This window comes from Peromyscus eremicus, chromosome 15 (assembly GCF_949786415.1).
Source record: "Peromyscus eremicus chromosome 15, PerEre_H2_v1, whole genome shotgun sequence".
In the NCBI taxonomy this organism is placed as follows: Eukaryota; Metazoa; Chordata; class Mammalia; order Rodentia; family Cricetidae; genus Peromyscus; species Peromyscus eremicus.
The window spans coordinates 32,662,349-32,683,957 of NC_081431.1; the positions used below are offsets into that span (position 1 = coordinate 32,662,349).

The following is a 21,609-nucleotide window of genomic DNA, read 5'->3' on the forward strand; positions in this document are numbered from 1 at the left end:
TTCTGAGAAGTGTGATAGCTAATGTTGTCACCTGGTCAGAATCTAGAATCACCTTGAAGAGCGGCCTTTGCCCATTGTGTTAATAAAGATGGGGAGGCCTGTAAATTGTGGGTGGCACTATTCCCTGGGGAGGGAGTCCCAAACTGAGCACTAGCATGCAAGCATTCATTGAACTTTGCTTCTTGACTGTCAATGCGGAATACCCAACTGCGTCAAGTCCTTGCCACCTTGACTTCTCGGCCATGGTTGCCTACACCTTGGAACTGTGAGACAGAGGAAACCCATATGTTGCGTTGGTCAGTGTATTTTATCACAGCAGTGGGGCGGGGGCAAGCTGTGTCTTAAAGGATAGTGAGTTAACAAGGACACACTAAGAATCTACAGAATATTTTTTATCCTTTTGATGCCAAAGGATGCTAGCCACCATTGTTCTGGAACTATATAAGCATTAACCGTGCCTTGAGGATTTCACTAATATATTTGCCCATTGGCTTGTGACAAAACTCTGATCCTAACCCACAAAGGGTCTAGTAGTATTCTCTGAGGAACCCAGAAGTCCTTAAATGTGGAAGCAACTGACTACAGAGATCTACATAGACCTCTACTACAACTGACTACAGAGATCTACATAGACCTCTACTACAACTGACTACAGAGATCTACATAGACCTCTACTACAACTGACTACAGAGATCTACATAGACCTCTACTACAACTGACTACAGAGATCTACATAGACCTCTACTACAACTGACTACAGAGATCTACATAGACCTCTACTACAACTGACTACAGAGATCTACATAGACCTCTATTACAAATGAGCCAGCCCAAGGATTGCCTCACACCTGCTACCTTCCATCCAAGTCTTCTTACCAATCAAGCCCATCATCAGTGCCCCTTCTAGGAATGCTTTCTTTATTCCTACACTGAGAAGTAGTCCCTTATCTCCTTTCTAAGGCCCCAGAGGTGTCATTGATGCTTTGGGTGGCAGTTTTTGAGAGGTACCTGAGTCTCAAGACCTCAAAAATATGGGAAATGGAGCCTGAGCTATAGAGTAGGCCACCCCCAGAGTGCCTGGGAAGACATGGCAGAGGTTGATTCAGCTCAAAGCCAAGGAGCATACACAGAGAGCTTACTCTCCAGCTCCTCTTCTGACCCAGGCCCTTCTCCCACCAGGCAACCAGGATGTTCTAACCTCCAGAGGATGATTTGCTTGGTTCTTCTCCCAGGTTATTGCATACTGTTTTCTGGGCCTGGGATGCCTTCCCCTTCTACGCATCTCTTGACATTTTACTCTTCTCAGACCCTCCCCTCTGTCCCTTCCTCCCAGTGAACTCAGCAATGCCCGCTGGCTTCACGGGGCCTCCAGCAGTTATTTCTGTCATAGCACCTTCAACGCGGTTAGAGTCTGAGCCCGAAGTGACTCCACGGAAGTGTGTTTTCCGCACTTCATCTGCAGCTTAGGGTCCTATAGAGAAGGGTCTGGAGCCTTAGAAAGTCAGGCCCAGCTGGAAGTAAGAGCACTTGGGACTGGACTCGGAGGATTACGCCTACCCTTGGTTCTGTATGAGCCGTCTACTTGCTGGTCCACTGTCACGTGAACATGCCCGCTGCCATCTTCTCTTACTGTCATGGAACAAATGGCTCTGCTCTGCCTCCCCCACCACAATGGATTGAAATTGTAAGCCAGAGTAAAGCTTTTCTGTCTTCACTCTGTTGGGTGTTTTGTCCCAGCCCAGAGAAAGGTAGCTAATGCAACAGTCATGCTTGTGGGATTCAGATTGCTGGATGGTGAGCAGCTTGACATGAGGAGCTGTGCCTTGTCTACCTGAGTGTACCTAACGAATAGTGAATTTGTATTATCTTCATATCTTCCTGAGAGCTTTGGCTTATTCATGTTCCCATATGGCACCTCCCCATATATGGTGGCCTCACAATAAATACTGGGTCTTAAATTATTGAACCTACCCATTTACACTCATGCTCTCACATGCCAACCAATAACATTAGTACTGCGTTGATTCTTTCTCATGTCCTATAAAAAATGAAGCATATTTTAAGTATTCGTCAGTAGGATTCAGTCTTCAAACTCCGAATGCCATGTATCTTTCAGAATGAAACTACTTGCAGATCAGTGTGGCAAAGGTCACCTTCGGTGCACACTCATCATGCTGGGTAGACGTGTTCATCCTCTCCCGTCTCCCACACCTCCCAGGACAACAGGAATGAGTCAGGGCATACATGGGTCAACTGGAAGGAGAAAGCTTAAGTTGATAGTCATTGTCTGCTCATCCCTGTGGCGTCCTTCCTGCCTGTGTCCTATACTTTCTGTGGGTGTATCACATTACTCTGATGTCAGTGTGCATCAAAAGGTACGAGATAGAATCTCCAAATGTAATTTTAGATTCAAGTTCTCACCTACCTCCTAAGGAAACCTCTGTCAGAGATGTGTGTTAGAGCCCCCTGCTCTGGGGACAAATTCCCTGAGACTTTCTCCCATTTAGTGGAGATGAAGTCAGAAAGACAGTGGTCTTTACAGTGGACAGAAGGGTACCCCATCCTCCTTTTCCTGGCTGTTCCTTTGCCCCGGTTGGCACGGCCTTTCTTCACCAAAGGAGGGGGCTCACAACATGTATATGAGCTCTAGTTCAGCTACGACTTAATGCATGATGCACAGAAGGGCCCGCTGAAAGACTTACAGGAAAGTCTTCGTTGACTCGGAAGTTCTCAGGCCATTTGATGGGACTTGTTTCAAAAATGGGGGGGAATGTGCTGCCTGTAGGGAAATACAGCCCTCTGCCACGTGTGCACAGGCTAAAAGGCAGAGATCCTACAGTATTTTAGTCTCTAGTCCCCTGTGCTGGCTGTTCTTACATTTCTGTCACTGCATACAGCAGCCCCAAGGCCACCACCTTGTCTGAGGTCACTCCCTCCTGCTTAAGCCCTTCCTGAATCTATAAACTGCAGCAAATCCCAGATTCAGCAGCCACTCCAGAGTGCTGAAATCAGAATATCCATTTCCTTTTTATGGAAGGAAGTTTCCCTCTCTCCCTGTTTTTAAGCTCTTTCCTGCCCTCGGTATCTATCTTACCCTCTCCTCACCCATCTCTGTCTCCTTTAGGCCAGAAAGAACAAGCATGAAAACCTGTCACCCAGGAACAAGCAGCTATGCTCCGCGTGTCGAGAAATGAAAACGGTAGGCAAAGGGGCCACAGACAGGAAGTTCTCAGGTACAGAACTCCCCTTCCTCCACTGGAGCGCTGAAAAAGAAATCGGGATGGGGCCCTTTTCTGAGCTCACAAAGGAGCCTGTGGGTCCTGAGAGCAGCATCAACTGATGTGATATAACCAACTTTCTCCATTTCAGGGAGCCCAAAGTGAACCAGGGTAGGTGGACCAGAGATGAAGAACGCGGAGGAATAGCTGAAATAATGGGCTGTTGCCCAACAGCCACTCTGGGGCTTGCCATTAGCTACATGCTTAGAGATTCCAGAAGATAAGGAGCTTCTTCTCACACCATGACATCTCCACAATCCACACACGCACACGCACGCACATACTCGGCGCGCACATACACACACACAAGTCTTCTCCATCATTACAATTCTGAAATAAGCTGTTTACTTTGGAGTTTATCATTAATTCAGTCTGAGCCTCAGAAGAGAGCTAGGGAGAGGTTCTATAGTAGCTTCAGCCAGCCAGAGGTGTCCCTTGGCCTGGATCACTATGCTTTGTAATGGAAAATAGTGGAAAGGAGGAGTGTTATGGGAAAAGAAGACTCTCAGGAGATCTGGAAGGGAAAAGGACACAGTGCTGCCACATGTTGGAGCTGCTACAGAAAAGAGGCCTGTTTTAGGGGAGATCCCAGGTCAGAATTAGGACGTAGGTTAATTTAAGGATTAGGATTGGTGTAGCGTGGCTATGAGGGTTAGAGTAGGGATCTGACTTGGTTTAAGGGTGATTTAGCTAACTGTTAAGTGCAGGTGATAAAGGACCACTTCAAGCCTGATATCCACTAACTCTCCTTGGACTTAAAATGCCAGGGCTAAGGTTATAATAAGACAAAGGGTTAAAGGATGAGAGGGTACAGGGACCGACTGGATAAGGAAGTCTGAGCTGAGGGATAAGTGAAGGTGAGTTGAGTGAATTTGTGTGTGGTGAAGCTGTGGCAATCGCTGCTGCCTTCAGGTTGCTATCTGTTGGTTTTCCACATGCCGGGGACCAGTGTTCAACATGAGCATTGACTGTGGCCTGGACGGGGATTTCTCCTGCTTTTGTTCCTGGAATCACAGTTAGAGTGCCCTGACCTCAGGGCTAAGCTGGCCACGGCCAGCTGGCACACTGGGGACTTGAGAAGTTCCTGTTCTCAAGACCTCTTCCCTGACCTTTGCCCTAGCATGGGCCTGACAGGAATAGACCCATGGGCCCATTGCTTCACTGCTGGCTACAGCTGCTAGAGTAACAGCCTTCCAACACAACGGTGCCTAGGAACACTTCCCTGCAGCCGTCAGAACTGGCTGAGAAACTACAGAAAGAGAGAAAGCAAGCCTGAAATGCTAGCCTCAAACTGCACAGTATCCTCCAAGGGAAGGGACTATTGCGTGGCTGGAGTTTCTCTGTCACCCATCCTTCCTTAACAGCTCATTCAATGAAGATGGCAGGGAAGGATGTAAAGGCCCCTAGGAGTGGAAGAGAACTTTGTCAGCCTAGTAAAAGGTATCCACCACAAAACCACACATAACATCATGCTTAAGGGGACCAAAAACTAGATTATTTCCCTAAGACCAGACATGATGCGATGTCTACACTCACCCTTCCTAGTCAGGACTGTAATGTACTTATTGCTGGGGCAATAAGAAAAACCTCAATGACCTGTCACAGTTGCCAAATAAGAGCCATACATTAGAAAGAAAAAAGCAAAACTATTTCTATTTAAAGAAAGATGATGTGATTTTATATAGAGAACACCCCAAGACACACATACAAACACACACACACACACACACACACACACACACCTATGATAGCTAATAAATTAGTATAATAAAGGTTCTGAACACAAAAATCAATATGCAAATATTAAATTATTTCTATACACGAATAACAATTCCAAAATAAAATTAAGAAAAGATTCTCATTTACAACAGTATCAAGAGGAGAGTAAAATGCACTAAAGAAAGAAGGATTAGATCAGCACACTAAAAGTTTTTTTAAAGCATGGAAAGTAATTAAGGAAGACCTATAAGTGGAAAGCAGCCCATCTTCATGGATTGGAACATTTAATATGAAGATGGTGATTCTCCCCAAATGTATCTATAGACGTGGCACACTGCCACTTAAAACCCAGACAGCCTCTTTGCAGAAACTGACAAGCAGATCTAAAATTTTATGTAAAAATGAAAGAGATGCAAAATAGCCAAACCAGTCTTGAAATAGAAGAACGAAGTTTGTGGATCACACAGCCTAATTTGAAAACTCACTACGAGGCTGCAGTCAGGGTGATGTGGCATTGACACAGGAATAAATGTGTAGAGCACTGGAATGAAACTGAGGTTTCAGAATTAAATCCTTGCATTTCAGAACAACTGACTTTTTTTTTTTTTACAAGGATGCTATCAAAATTAAATCAGGAAATAAATTCATCTCAGTAAAAAGCACTGGGACAATCGGATATAAATATGCAAAATAATGAGAAGGGTGCCTTTCCCTCATAACATAGTGAAAAACAATTCTCACAATATATCAGAAAACCCTGTGATTGTTGATAAGCCAATTGTTTCATATAATATATATATATATATATATATATATTATATGTAAACAAAAAATGTAAACAAAGAAGATATAAATCAATTGATCTATCAATACAAACCCTGACAATCCTGGTCATTAGAAAGCTTCATAGTGATCCAAGCTTGGAGACCAGTTAGGGGAACAATCCCAAGTCTGCACACTCACTTTACTTTTGAGAAGAAACATCTCCCTGTCAAGCCCAAGTCACTAAGTCGCTATAACTAGGTGCCGTCCTGTTAAAGGAGCTAGTGATCAAACTTCATCACACTCAAGGGATTAGAACGATTCTGATGACTTCACAGGCATTCTGCCACACCTGCACAAGGACCTGAACTCACAACCAACTTGATTCCGATGTGACAACAGTACCAAGCCCGTATAAGACCCTGTACTAAAGGAGATGGATGTTTTACCATGGAGGGGGACAAGGGTGCCACTCTCAAAAACTGAGATGACAAAAGTCTTAGCCCCTGAGACCTAAGGCATTGGCAGCCCTTGGAGGCAGGCAATATGCTGTAGTCCTTTGTTTCTACTGAATCCCAAGTGGCTGCCAATAGGCCCATGCCTCCATTCAGTCTGGGACTGAGAACAGGCTTAGTGCTGTGTACATAACTGGGTATGGGCCCCAGCCATCACTGGACAAAGAAGATTCTAGGACACTCTGCTATTAACCTTTTTTTTTTTTTTCAGTTTTTTTCAAGACAGGGTTTCTCTGTGTAGTTTTGGTGCCTGTCGTGGAACTCACTCTGTAGACCAGGCTGGCCTCGAACTCACAGAGATCTGCCTGGCTCTGCCTCCTGAGTACTGGGACTAAAAGTGTGCACCACTACCACTCAGCTGCTATTACCTTCTTTATGGCCAGCTGCTTGTGAACCCTACTGCACTAGGGCCAAGAATAAATAGAGTTGTTACCTACCACTTCCTTCCCCCATGCCCAGTTGCTTATGGGCCCATGCCACCAACAAGACTTGGGCCGGGTACTGCATGATCCCTATTACCAGTGAATGTCAGAGGCCCTTGAAGGGAACAGAGCTTACGCTAGCAGTTCCTGACAGAGCTACCACATCCTTGTTGCTACCACTTCCATAGTTTTTAAGACCACATAGGGAGACATGCCACCCCAACTGTTGTGTATACCACACCTACACAGTGTCCTCAACCCCAGTTCTCTTGAACCCCATTATAGTACACATTGTACTCAAAGCTTTTGATTACAGTCAAGGGATATATAGGGAGACTACACATAGTTCCTAGCCAGAAGCAAAGCCAACCTGGCATGCCTGACACATCTTCTAGAACAGCACTTCTCAACCCAGGGGTCATGACCCCTCTGAGGGCTGCATATCAGCTATTCACATTACAGTTAAACATACTATTACAACAGCAGCAAAATTACAGTTATGAAGTAACAAGGAAATCATTTTATGGTTGGGGGTCACCACAACATGAGGAACTGTGTTAAAGGGTCACAGCATCCTGATGGTTGAGAGCTGCTGTTCTAGAGAAGGCCCCTTAGTGTGAAAGCTGCCTTGTAAAAGTAGTAGAGATAACCAAACCGCCAGATACTCAAATTGTGACATAGAATCACAATGAATATTCATAAAACAAGGTAAATGGATGCTTCCAAAAGAACACAGTAATACTCTAGCAATAGATAAATAACTAAGCTGATGAAATGCCTGCTGAAGAACCTAAGAGAGTGGCTGTAAAAAATCTCAATGATATCAAGAGGATACATAGAGTTGAATGAAATTGGGAAAACAATGAATGATGTGAACATAAAATTCAGCAGAGATATTTTTTAAAAAACTAATAAGAGGAGTCCCGGCAGTGGTGGCACATGCCTTTAGTCCCAGCACTTGAGAGGCAGAGCCAGGCAGATCTCTGTGAGTTCAAGGCCATCCTGGTCTACAGAGTGAGATCCAGGACAGCCACCAAAACTACACAGAGAAACCCTATCTCAAAAAACCAACCAAACAAACAAACCTAAGAGGATCTGTGGAAAAGAAGAGCTCAATGAGATGAGTTTTTAAAGTAGTCAAAACCTTAACACTGGACTAAAATTATTCTACTACTTAAGTAGAATAATTTCTAAACTTAAAAACAGATCTGTGAAAATATCCCAGCCATGGAGTGATGGCTCAGTGTTTAAGAGCTCTGACTGCTCCTGCAGATGACCTGGGTTCAATTCCCAGCACCCACATGGCAGCTCACAACTGTCTATAACTCAAGTCTCAGGAGATCTAATGCCTTCTTGCCTCATCGGGCATCAGGCATGCATGTGGTACACAGACATACATAAAGGCAAAACACACATACACAGAAAATGAATGTCTTTAATAAAGTAACATAAAATATCCCAGCCAATAAAGACAAAAAAAGATGAGGAAAGAGAAGGAAATAAGGCAGAAAAAGTGGAGGAAAAAAGAAATATGAAAACTAAAACCTTTGGGACATTATTAACTGAACAAATATCCACACTTTTGAGTATCTGGAAGACAAGAAAAGAGAAAGAGACATAGAAAACCTATTCAGTAAAATAATCTCTGAAAACTTCCTAGTCTTGGGGAATGTGGCCATCCAGGTACAGGAGAAGGGCCACAAGTCTCCTGACACACATTACTAGAAAAGACCTTCACCGTGGTATGTCATATGCCAACTGTATTTGACAAAACTTCTAAAATCTTCAAGAGAAAGACACTCAGTGATATTTAAGGGAAAGTACACTAGACTGATATCAAATTTCTTAGCAGGACACTGTCAGCCAGGAGGAAATGGAAAGACATATACTAAGTTCTGAAGAATAATCAACAACAACAAAAAAATACTATACTCAGCAAAGCTATCCTTCAGAGATAAAGACTTCAAGAACAGCAAGAAGTAAGGAATTCATCACCATCAGACTGGGATTACAAACGATGCGTAAGGGCATCCTATGCCCAGAGGAAGAGAAAGGCAGCCACAATCATAAAAACATACGAAAGTGTACAATAACTTGGGAAAGCAAATACCCAAAAGAGAAATAAAGAATCAAACTTGTCACTCTGAACAGTAAAATGGCAGACTAGAACAAAGGACATTGCAAGGTGGTGAGATGTCTCCAAGGTCTTTGTTTCATTTTGTTTTGTTTTCAGCAGTCAGAAGCCTTGGTTTTTATTATTCAGTTGACAGCAAGTTGTATCAAAGCAACATGAATACGCAGAAGTAAGCCAATGACAGTCAATGCTAGAAAGGAAAGGTGACATAGATGGATTTGAGACACCCATGTTTATAAAAATGTATACATATGAATCATACACACAAAATAGAAAATATTGTGCAAAATACTTTACAGGGTTGAGGATCTAGTTTCGCAGTAAATTACTGGTTGGCTACTTCATATATTCAAAGCTTTTGTTTCAGTCAACAATGATGAAAAACCAACAAGGAAGCAAACCAAGGTTAAAGGTGCCTGCAGCACAAGTCTGGCACCCTGAGTTCGATTCCCAGAACCCACATACAGGGGAAGGCGTGAACTGATGCCACAAAGTTGTCCCCTGCCATCCACAGGCATGCTGTGACACATGCGCAGACCCATATACAGCAATAATACGTTTTTAAACTTTTTAAAAGACAGTCAAAATAATTGTGGGGGTCTGCTCCCACCTTCTGATTCTTAGGTGGAGGAGAGAGCAATTAAGATAGAAAGAGAGACCTAGAAGATAAGAAGAAAGACAGAAACACAGGATAGCTTCAGGAGGGCCTGAATCAATACCCAACAGCCTTGTCCTTTTTTGAAAAGGGCTTTTTATAATATGCCAAGGAGAGAAGCAAAAGACCTCCCCCTTGCAAGATTAACGCACATCATACAGTCAAGTGTAGACTCTTCAAAACACCTGGTAGCCTCACTTGTGGCCAAATCATCTCCTTATGCAGCCCTGCTGGGTAAAGCAAGCTCAGATTCTTTGATCTTGAATAATTTCTCACTAGGAAACCTCTGGGGTCTCCCACAAATAATCAGAAGAATTTTATAAAATAACATGAGTAAATCTTTTCAACCAAAATCCATGCTGGCTTCCCTTAGAAGAGTACACATTCACTCAACATCCTTCCACTGAAGATGATCATACCTACAGCAGTGAAATGGCAATTACAAAAACCTGGGTCCAGGTGTTCCCTTGGCCTACTCACTGAGTGACTTGGGATTTAAACTCATGACATAATAAAATTACAAATTGTTATGTGTCCAATCTGTAGATTTTTTAAAAGATCATATATATGTGACTGTATATATATGATTGTATGTATATTATATATGTATGATTGTGTATATATGACTATATATGAGATATGTCATATATATATATATATGATACAGCAGAAACAATAGTATGAGAGGAGTTTACACCAATAAGCACTTATACTTTTAGATGAGGAGGGGAGCTGATTTCAAATAAACAATCTATTATGTATCTCAAGGAATGAGAAAATCAACCTCCAAATTACTAATAGGAACAACAGACAGGTGATGGTGGCCCAGGTCTTTACCCCTAGCAGAGGATCCCAGCAGGAGGTGGTGGTACCCACCTTTAATCCCTGCATTCAAGAGGCAGAGACATGGATCTCTGGTCTACAGAGTGAGTTCCAGGACAGTCAGTGCTACATAGAGAAACCCTATCTCAAACACACGCACAGAGAGAGAGAGAGAGAGAGAGAGAGAGAGAGAGAGAGAGAGAGAGAGAGAGAGAGAGAGACAGACAGACAGACAGAGACAGAGACACAGAGAGAGACAGAGAATTAGAGACTATAACACAAAAATAATTGACAATGAAATACCGAAGTGAAGAGCTTTGCACACACTCTTGCTGCTCTTAATGCAGCACTAGAAGTTTTAGCCAAACAAACTGGATAAGAAAAAGGATACAGATAAGAAGGAAGTTAAATTATTGCTGCTTGAAGGTACTAGGTATATGTATCAGATATACACCCATAAAATATATGCATGTGTATATACCTACATATATGTAAAGAGAGAGAGACAGTTAAAGACCATCAAGAGCCCATTTGAACTAATACAGTCAGGAAATGTTCAGGATGCAAAATTAGCATACAGAATCAGTATTTTGTTAGCAATAGTAATATACAATAGTTGAAAAAGAAATCATCAAAGGAATTCTATTCACAATAGCTACAATAAGAAAGACATCTACAATGAAAATTAAAGAATTTAATTTTTTAGTTTAAAGATTAATGAAATTAAAGAGGTCATTAATTATAAGAATTAAAACTGTTAAAATATCCATTCTACACAGAGCAAACATCATATTCAATACAATCATCACCAAATTGCCAATGGCATTCTAAACAAAACTAGAAAAAAAATCTAAAATTCATATGAAGTCTGAAAGCACTCCAAATAGTCAAATTATTTAAAGCAAAAAAACAAAAAACAAACAAACAAAACAAAAGTTGTCTGACTTCAAATTACACAACAAAGCTATGGTAACCAGAATAGCAAAATGTTGAAATGAAGCAGATACATAGACTAGTGAACAGCGCAGAGTGTCCCATGATTTTGCAGCCATTGGGTTCTCAACAAAAAAGCCAAAAGTATGTGCTGGGAGAAAAGACAGCCTCTTTATTAGCAGTGCTCAGGAATCCAGGTCCTCACAAGGAGAAGAGAAAAAAGTGGCCCCTCTTATATTACAAACAGAAAATAGATTAAAGACCTACTAGAAGGAAACAGGAAAGATACTTAAGACAGCCATACAGGCTGTGATTTGGAGGGGAGTATAAGACACCCAAAGAACAGAAAACAAACATAAATGCATGAGATTATGTAACTATACAAGCTTAAAAGATTATATAACTATATATAAACTAAAAATCTGAACAACAAAAGAAACACAGTAAAGAGATACCTATAGAATGGGTGGGTTGTAAACTACTCATTTACAGTGGACTAATGTCTAGAATATGTGAGGAACTTAACATTTAAATAAAAAATCCAATACAAAATGAACAAAGGATATGGGCAGTCACTTCTAGGAGGGAAAAATTCAAATAATGGGCAAATTATGGGGGGAAAAATCTCTACTTCCCTAGGATTATTACCCTAGGAAGTAGTGAAGACAAATATTGTTCTGATGAGAATAGTTATTACCAAGTAGTCCATAAATAATGAATACTGGCAAAATGTGAAGAAAAGGTAATGCTTGTATATTGGTGAGAATGGGAATTAGTCATTATGGAGAACAGCATAGCATTATGGTTCCTCAAAAAACTCAAAATAGAGCTACCATGTGACCCAACTATCCCTCTTCTACTATGTAGCCAAAGGAAAGTATATTAGCATATCAAAGAGTCATTTGAACAAGCATGCTGATTACTATGTTGTTCACAGTAACTAAGATATGTATCCAACCTTGAGACCTATAAGGGAATGAAAGGATAGAGAACAGGTGGTACATGCATAATGGAATATTATTCAGTGACATAAAGAATAGTATCTTCTTAAACAGCCTGATGTCACTGTGCTAATTAAATGACATAAGTCAGGTGCAGAAACACAAATATTACCTATTTTCCTCATATGTAGATTTTTAAAAAGATGGTCAGGATATACAGTAGAGATCATTAAAGGTTGAGAAGGGTGAAAGAGAATAAAGTAAGCTTGAATAATGGGTACCAAAGGATAGATGAGATAAGAAGTCCTATCAGAATAAGCCTATAGCACAGTGGGATGACATCACTTCATGACAACCTATTATTTTATGTGCAGTGGAAGCAAGGAACTGGAAAACACCCAATACAAAGTAATAATTAGGAGACTATAGTGTTAAGTTTCAAAACTAGCACACTGTACTGAATAAACTAGTACCATTATGTATGCCACCTTTTAAAACTTTTTTTAAGGATGGAGAAATATTTAACTGCTCTGATTTGAATATCACACTATATGTACATATCAAATGATGCCCATAAATCTGTACACTTAGTTTAAGAAAATCAATAAATGTGGGATAAGAATGATTGATTCACCCAGATGCAATTTGTCTCAGAAACAAAAATGCCATCATTGGCAGCTTTGTTCTGTGTAGCCCCTAGACCCTACATTATGCATAAAATACTACCAGCCAGAGTGAGGGGCTGTAGAACGTGGGTCATGCTACTCTGTGGGAGGTAGCAAGTTCCTTGCCCCTCCCTTTGGAGTCAGCTGTAGATAAAATTTGAGGAAAAGACAAGGCCTGTTTCTGGCATATTCTCCTACCCACCCACCCCCACGTCCTCACTGAAGCCATTCTGCTCTCACTTCCCCAGGTACTCCTTGACTCCTGATCATGTTCTTCTTTTCCCTCCTCCATCTTCCCTCAGCCAGTGATTCAGAACAATCTGACTAAAAATGCTAGGCCATTCAGGTAGAGCCCGCATTGAATTTTTCCATTTTCAGGCACTGCTAGAGGTATTGGACACATAACATTTTGTAATTTTATTGTGTCATTAGTTTAAATCCCAAGCCACTCAGTGAGTAGGCTGAGGGAACACCTGCACCCAGGTTTTTGTAATTGCCATCTCTCTGCCATATATGATCATCTCCAGTGGAAGGGTGCTGAGTGAATGTGCACTCTCCTAAGGAAGCCAGCGTGGAGTGCTGGGATCAAACGTAAGGTAGCTCAAGAGCATGGCATTTCCTAACTAGAGAAGCTGTGACTCTGTGCGGATTCTAGCCTGTGTGAAAGGCACACACTTTCAAATGTGCTTCAAATTGACATCATTTGCTCACTAATTCTGGAAATGTCTTAAACAGGCAATTTAGGAGCTAGAAATACAACAAACACAGCAGTGTGGAGATGTAGTCCATCTCCTTATGAAGATGCAAGTTTATCAGGAAAGGCAGACAGCATCAAGTAAGCGAGTGCAGCAAGGTCCTCTGAGTGTTCAGAGAGAGAAGGCCTTAAACCATGAGGAAGAGAAACCCCAGGAGCCAGCAGTGTGTGGAAGACCGTGATGGCGGCCCTTAGAGTAGGAGTAGGAGATGCAAAAGGATACATGAACGTATCAGACACACCTCAGGGGTTCTAAGGCCCATTATTTAGACCAGAGTGTACTTATAGCCAACGTACTGAATCAGGCTTTTTTTCCTCAGGTACAGCCAAAAAATTTCATAATCCCAGACCATCAGAAACCATCCTTCCAGAATTCTGTGGATCACAGGTGAGCCAAAGATGTAAGCTGGGATCTGACTTAAGTTCTGGTCCTGTCTGTTTGGGACACAGGACTGGGACTGAAAGGACAGTAAACAGAATACCCTGGGAATGAACTTCATAGTGGTTTTATCTTCTGTTGGAGCCAAGGAATCAGACTAAATTAAGTTATTTTACTTCTTTACCTGAATGATTATTTAAGTTACTGGTAGCACAACCGTCCTTTCTACATATATATATATATATCAAAAACAAACAAACAAACAAACAAAAAACAGTATGAGGCGTGGGGTAGGAAATGTCTTCATTGCCCTTGGGCAGATAACAATTCTTGAATAGATGACATATATCTAATTCACAAAACATAGGAGATGACACAAAATTTGCCCTGAGTTCAAGACATCCTCTGTCACCTTTCACCAACTTAAATTCTACTTATCCATTCTATTTTGTTGTTTGCTGAAAGAAATACAACAGGATACAACAAATAGAACAAAAATGAAAATCTAGTTAAATTCTGATTAGTTGGGTTTTTAAACTTTTTTTCTTGTATTTGACTATCAACAGTGAAGAATTGCTTCTTTATTTTGTAAAACTCTTGGGAGAACATGGGAGGAGTTGGGGTGATGGGAGGCTGTGTACACATATAATGTTCTCATTATGAAAACCTCAATTAAAAAAACCTCCAAGCCCAAATATGATGCTATACATGTATGAAACTTCATAATGAAACTCATTGTTTGGTGCACTAACTAAAACAAGCAAAGATTAAAACAACAACAACAAACATGGACTCACTCTGGCTAAGGCATCAATGATCTGAATGCTTTGCAATAGATAGTAGAATGTGAGCACAGCGTCACCTTTACAGAATAATGATATATGATGCTAAGGCAACATCTAATTCTTCCCCTTATATAAAGAGAAAGGTGGGAGAAACTAGCAAGTCTTCCTGTCATGTGGCTCAGAAGCAAATGTTCTCATTGCCTTTCTGACATTATGGCCTTTTGTTCCAGACTATGACACAAGTCAGGTGCACTGAAATCATGTACCAGTGCTGGCTCAGGTACACAAAGGTCACAGAGGGAACATGTGTCCGGGCAGTCCAAGTTCCAACACTAATAACATTTGCTCATACTTTATTTTTTTAATCATGATAAAAGTAATTCTAATAAATACTCTTTGCAAACTGTAAATAGGAAACTCTTTCAACTAAGGGTTTCTGAGCAAAAGCTAATTCTTCTATGAGAGAGACTTTGAAACCTGTTGCCCTGATTTAGAATGTTTTGTACTTTAAGTAAAGCACTTAATCCAAAAATCATTAAATCATTTTATTTTAAGCAAGCGGTTCTTATTCCTTTAAACTGTGGCCAAGAATTGAATGATCTTAAAATACTCTCAAACCTTTGTTTTTGGTTTCATTTTCAACATAATGATGAAAGAAAACCTACCACTTCAGTTTGATACTTACATAGAGTGACTGTACAATATAGGTTTGGCTCTGTTTGCTGTGTATAAAATCTTCTCCACCCTTTGCAAGTCTCTCTGCACACAGGGCTAATGGAACCTCACCTAAACAATTTCCTTTCCCCTTTTAAAAATGTATTTTATCTTGGTTTTTGTGTATGTGTGTATGTCATAGGGTGGGCATGGGGTGCACCTGTGGAGGCCAGAAAGGCATCAGATGCCCTGGAGCTGTATAGTTACAGGTGGTTCTGAGCTGCCCAGTGTAAATACAGGGGATTGAACTCAGGGCCTCTGGAAGAGCCAAGCCTCTTAACCACCAAGCCCTCTCTCCAGCCCTGCCTCTTCTTAAGTGATTTTAACTATAGCCACTGCAAGAGTTAATGTTTTAGGAATGTAAGGAATGAAGGAGAGAGGAAGAAAGGATGGGGCACACATACTTATTTGCTGAATTGTAGAAGAGACAGATCGTAAACTATTCATTCCTGAAAATACTGCCTCCTGTTTGCACAGCGTGGACATAGATGGGTTTTGCCTTCCTTTTTCTCCATCTCAATGAGCCCTCCAGTAACAAATGAACTAAAGAAACTGTCTAGACCAGCCATATATTTTGGTAACAGAACAACCGCAGAAGATCTTTGTAGAAGTAGGCGCATTAAAATGTGTAGATAGCCTATCAGTGGTTCTCAACCTTCCTAAAGCTTCAACCCTAATATAGTTCCTCATATTGGGGTAATCCCCAACCATAAAATTATTTCGTTGCTATTTCATGACTGTAATTTTGCTACTGTTATGAATCGTAATGAAAATATCTAATATGCAGGGTTATCTGATATGCTGTCTCTTAAGGGGTCATGACCCACAGATTGAGAATCACTGCTGGCTAGCCCATCAAGTGTTACCAGTTTGTAAGTCTTAAGGAATTAAACAGTTTAAACCAATCTAGAATGTCTTAGGATTGAACATATTTGGAGTGGGGGTGGGGAGTCACCCTCACAGCCTTGGCTACCAGGAGAAATGGAGAAGTCACAGTCTCCAACCAAAACATTTTCTCAGTTTTGCTTTTCAGGGGCAAATGACTGACTTGGAAGACTTCTTACTTTTTAAGGAAATTGGGGAAATATTTCCTTAATCCCTACTAGTTTTAGATTCTACATGTTCTTATAGTAGAATAAAATATTTTTAAAATGAAGGTTTTGTCACAACCCACTAAGATGCTACCAAGCAAAAGCACTAGAGAATTGTGGGGTTTGGACAATGAATTCTTTCACCCTGCTGCAAAGGGGCCTGAGGGTAGGTAAGCAGATGCTGCAGTGAAGAACGCCTTTATTCTGTGTGTAAAGACACATTCCTGAAGGGAAAACTTGTCTTGGGAGCCCCAAGACCAAGTTCTTATCACAAATAAGATTTATTTGCCCCCGAGGGACAAAGAGCAGGGACTAAGAGACAAAGACAGGAGACAGAGGGCTAGGGAGAAGGGGAAGGGGACAAGGGAGAGGGACAGGAGCATTTGTCCCAGAAGGACAAAGGACTGCCTCTCGATAGAGCAGAAACAAATGTGGCACATAGAAAAATTGCAGTTTATAAAGGAAAAGGGGAAACCTCGTGTTATGAGTTGGTTTGTTTTGATTAGACTTTTTAATTAGGGTAGCCAAAAGGAGCTTTAATTGCTGGACTTCAATTCTTTGATAGCTGGACCTTGGTAGTCAGCCCCAGGAGGAGGAAGTGAGCAAGTAAGGGAATAGACCTTGGTGGCTAGCTTTAGGAATGTAATCCAATGGTTTTTTTAGCAAGACAGAGGGAATGCAGGAGAAAGTCAGGGCCTGCCAAAGCCATGTTTGCCAGGCCCAGACTAGCTAGAGTCCCTTCAATTCCTTTTCACTAAGGTCTAGCCAAATGACTAATGTGTTTTCTTGATTCTTCCAATCAGAGAGATGCTCCTTCATCATCCCGATATCCAGCAGTTTGATCACCCCTGCAATGACATTCCAACAGGTTCGTTTTCTTTTAAAATAAGCACTTCTGGTGTAATACATACTCTACTTGGGGCCAGAGAATGGAAAAGTTAACTTTCTATGATAGCGTCTACATTTTCTGAGCAAATTCTACGCTCTGTCCCTTTTTTTCTTTTGTGTGTAATCTTTTGATGTGCTGGGATTGTTTCACAGCCTCCTCCTCCTCCTTCTTCTTCTAACTCCAGCTCACTCTATCCCCTCCAAGGGTCTCACATGTTTTCATGTCATGTTTTCTCCAAGGTCTCTTTAGGTCACATAATTCTGACTAATAAGCCACTTGCTAAAGAACTTTCCAGAGAAATGGGACACACACACTAAGTGAAAGGCTTTCCTCAGCATTCCTGGTGACACAGATCAAAGTGGGAAGACAGGGCGTCACAACACTCCTGAAATGGTCTCACTTGAAAGCCACACATCTTTATCCATAAGAGCCCTAAAACACCTGCCTTCCTCCAGAAGCTGCCCAGTGCTGTTCTGAGTTCTATTACTACTTATAAACCACACACAAAAAGGCAGTAGTGTGTCCCAGGCTGCAGCACTGATTTATGTCTCACCCCTTAGAGATGGGTGGCAATGGACTGACAAATATACAACTAAGCCATTCTTTGGGGTGACATGATTTAAAGATTTGGGGCAGCTTTAGTGACTTTTTCCCCTATCCTATGGATCCCAAATAGCTGAGACTACCTGAAGCTTTTGTTTCATTTGATTTGTACAGTAAAAGAAATGAAGTTATGGTTACAGAAATCAGAAGTTGATATTTTATCATAAAAGTTGCAGGAATTCATAACTGGAACTGAACTGAGAAGCCCCCTAGAAAGGAAAGTTGAGTACAGAAGGGATATCTTGGGCGGATGCCAAAGGAAAGAACAGAGATCCCACAAAACAATGGAAGGTTTGCGAATCCAACTCCACTGCAGTGAAAGGGGGCGGCCCAGTTCCCATGAATTTCTTCTCATATATCCAAACTGTTGACCTAATTCACGATTTTGTTTAGGCAAAAGCGAGCAATGCAGACCTAAGCTTAAGAGCATCCACACAATGAAAGTTCCCCACCAATGTCCTCTGGTCAGTTATTCTCCCCACGCCAAGAGAAAGAACACTGGGAGATAAGCACACCCAATCAGTCTCAGCATCATCTGTGCTAGTGACATACTTATTTCGAATTTCTCTTAGACCTGGATTTTTTTATCAAATTTGTCTTGCAAAGGAATGAACCAAAAACACATATATGCACATGTGCATGCACACACACACACACACACACACACACACACACACACACACACACAGATTAATTATAATCTCCTTTCCTCAGCAAGATTATTTTGCAACACCAATTTGTAAACATGGGAATGTTTCAGTTAACAACATAAAAGCTAGCTGAGGGTACATGGGATCAGCATGGTATTTACTTGCACGTAGAAGTCTAAGACAACAATTTTAGAGATGGAGCTGTAGGGAAAGTGAGTACAAAACTGGTTAGGGGGCTGAGCATTGGTGGACCTCTATGTGATGCCAGCTGTGACCTCTCTGAGCTAGAATTTGTCGCTGTGTGTGTACTCCAAACATGGGGGAAAGTGTAGCCTAGGAGCAATAATGCCTCTTCCCAGATTCTGGTCTTTCTCTGTGGGTGTGGTGTCTGTGTTCCCACTTTAGAAGCTGGAGCAGCGTTTTGTTCCATACAATATAAGCAACCTTTATGCTGGACAAAGCCACAGCTGCTGGCAGACCCAGCCTGGTGGCTTATACAGCTTAGCCACATCAGTACTTCAGTACTTGCTACTTACTGCTTAGGCTGCCAGCCACATGCAAACATACTGTGAACACAGAATCCCAGGGGCTTCACTGCCCACAGTTACCCGATTCATTTTCTAGGCTGAAACAGTGATTTCTAACATGTTCCTCAGTTCAGCCAAACCTTACTATCGGGATCCAAAATGGAGGTTACGTTGGATTCATTCATCTTTGTCTCAATTCCCCGAGAAGTACAGGCTCTTATTCCTGATGAGCCCTGGTGGTATGTGGCCCACCTCACATGTGTTTAGCATTTGGCAGAGAAGTGGAACAGAATACAAAGCGCACTAAGTGGAGACTAAGGGGAGCTAGAACCTGGTCCTCAACCTGCTTGTGTCTGTCAACCCAAAATATTGTTGCTTCTTAGTTGCAATGATAAGGCTGCACTGCGTTCTAGACTTTCAAGCCTGTAACTGAGTTAGCTCCCATTTGGCTTGACCAAGCAGACTTGTTTCAGAAAATTCAGAGCTTCAGCTCCCTCACTCATTCAGTTAGTTCCAATGGAAAGTGTTGTTGCACGCATGATGTATCTCCTTTAAGCAATGTGTATTCTGGAAAAGATAAATGTAAACATTTTAAAAAAAAATCAAATCACGTTTGAAGAAGAGGTCAGGATGGTAAGGATTTTAGGGTTATTCACAACCTGAAGTTCCTTTCGAAATACTAAATCCTTTTCCTACTGTAGCCTTTTTGTGAGATCATGGCTATTTATTTTTTCAAAGAACAGGACTCTGGACACATGTGTCCTGGAACAGTCTCCTGAGAATTGAGCCCTTTTTTTCCCTTGAGTTAATAGTACAACTCCAGATATACTTTAAATCCAATTTAAATTTAATTGGCAATACTCCTAACTCTTGGGTGTTATTTCTAAATTTCACTTGGCATCTTTGATCAGATTTAGAAAAGTTTAAATGTTGTTGGCATGAGATGGTTCTATTAAAAGAAATTCTTATGTGAATTTTGAGTATTTGCTAAGGCTGGAGGAGTCTCTGGCGGCCTTTGGTTATGTTGTGTTTTTGTAAGAACAGAGTCCAAGTCTTTATTTTCTGCTCTTGGTCTGTCTTCTAGAGAGCATTCGCTACAGACTGCCCATTATGGGCCCCAGGACCGCTGTCTTCCACAGGCTGCTGTCAGGTGCCTACACAACTCCTCTGGAGACTCAGCACCTCTCCCTTCCCAGAAAGAAACTAAAGAGCAAGACAGTGAAGCAGTGAGTGGTCAGAGCTAATTACCCCTCAAGTGTCAGGGAAAAGACCACCTCTCCGAACTGTTCTGATACTGGTGCCTTCCCATCCTGAAAGATGATTCATTTTTTTCCTTCCTACATGCTGCTAGTCTAGCTCCTACCACTTCCTCCTAAAGATAAAATGGTTTAATTTACATAAATATAAAGATTTATTGATTAACACAGAACATGATAAGTGTGCCTTGTGTTATTTTGCTGAGAATTTTAATGCTTGTTATAATAAATGACAATTCTCTCCTTAAAAGTCATGGGTTTCCCATGAAAGTCATTTAGCCCATTCCTTCAGGCAAAGGGCCAGGGATGGTGCCTAGAGCCCTCTATAACCTTATCTTATTAAGAATCAAGAAGAAAAGGGAGAAAACATCTCCCCTTTTCTGTCAGTTAATTTCATGGCTAACGGGACACTGATGTAATAACTGGAAAATGACACGTGATTGTTGTTGCAGTGTTCAGTCACAGGGACTAAGCCCCCACCCCTTGTCTTCTTGTGTCACCTCTTTTATTGCCTTGCAAATCGATCAAGTGTTCAGCCAATCTTCATTTGTATTTTATAATGAGGTTGTTTTTATATGAAAACGCATGCTTCCAGATCTGTGCTGGTCTGTATGTACACAGTTTGTGGAATACAAAAGATAATCCCAAGCTTGCCAATATTATGTCCATGGTCATATTTGTTCCAAGCCAAGTTTCAAGAGGCTTTGTATAAAAAAAAGCCCTTCTGTTTCTTAGGAAGCAACTGCCTAGTGGAAGCCCACCCCATGACTAAGTGGATGCTAGACCAATCTGTGAGACTCAACCTGTGCCAACTGATTTTGAAGAATGGAATTACGAGATCTCAAATAAATGAGCCAATGTCCAAATTGAACTCAACAAAAACAAAGAAAACCAAAGCAAACAAAAACAACAAAACCTGCTTCATTGTCTTTTTTTTTTTTTTTTTTTTTTTTTTAATTCGGAGCTGAGGACCGAACCCAGGGCCTTGCACTTGCTAGGCAAGCACACTAACACTGAGCTAAATCCTCAACCCCAGGCTATGATTCTTGTTTTCACTGCCTTTGGAGTTCAAGAACTTCAAAAATAGTACCCATGAATTCTAACGTTGTTTCAGA

At 41.3% G+C, this 21,609-nt stretch overlaps 1 protein-coding gene across 3 annotated transcripts in view; it reads left to right on the plus strand.

The window, feature by feature from the left end:
* Nucleotides 1–21,369, plus strand: part of C15H1orf105 (chromosome 15 C1orf105 homolog) — a 44,014-nt gene extending 22,645 nt beyond the window's left edge. The window contains exons 4-8 of one of the 3 annotated variants that reach the window (XM_059280135.1): nucleotides 3,125–3,199; nucleotides 13,921–13,988; nucleotides 17,373–17,437; nucleotides 20,323–20,464; nucleotides 21,230–21,357. In XM_059280135.1, the coding sequence (XP_059136118.1) occupies nucleotides 3,125–3,199; nucleotides 13,921–13,988; nucleotides 17,373–17,437; nucleotides 20,323–20,464; nucleotides 21,230–21,266 (387 nt within the window). In that variant the 3' untranslated portion in view covers nucleotides 21,267–21,357. Of the gene's footprint in view, nucleotides 1–3,124; nucleotides 3,200–13,920; nucleotides 13,989–17,372; nucleotides 17,438–20,322; nucleotides 20,668–21,229 lie in introns of those variants that run through there. The other 2 variants (XM_059280137.1, XM_059280136.1) reach the window with 2 other exon arrangements.
* Nucleotides 21,370–21,609: the final 240 nt, after the last annotated feature.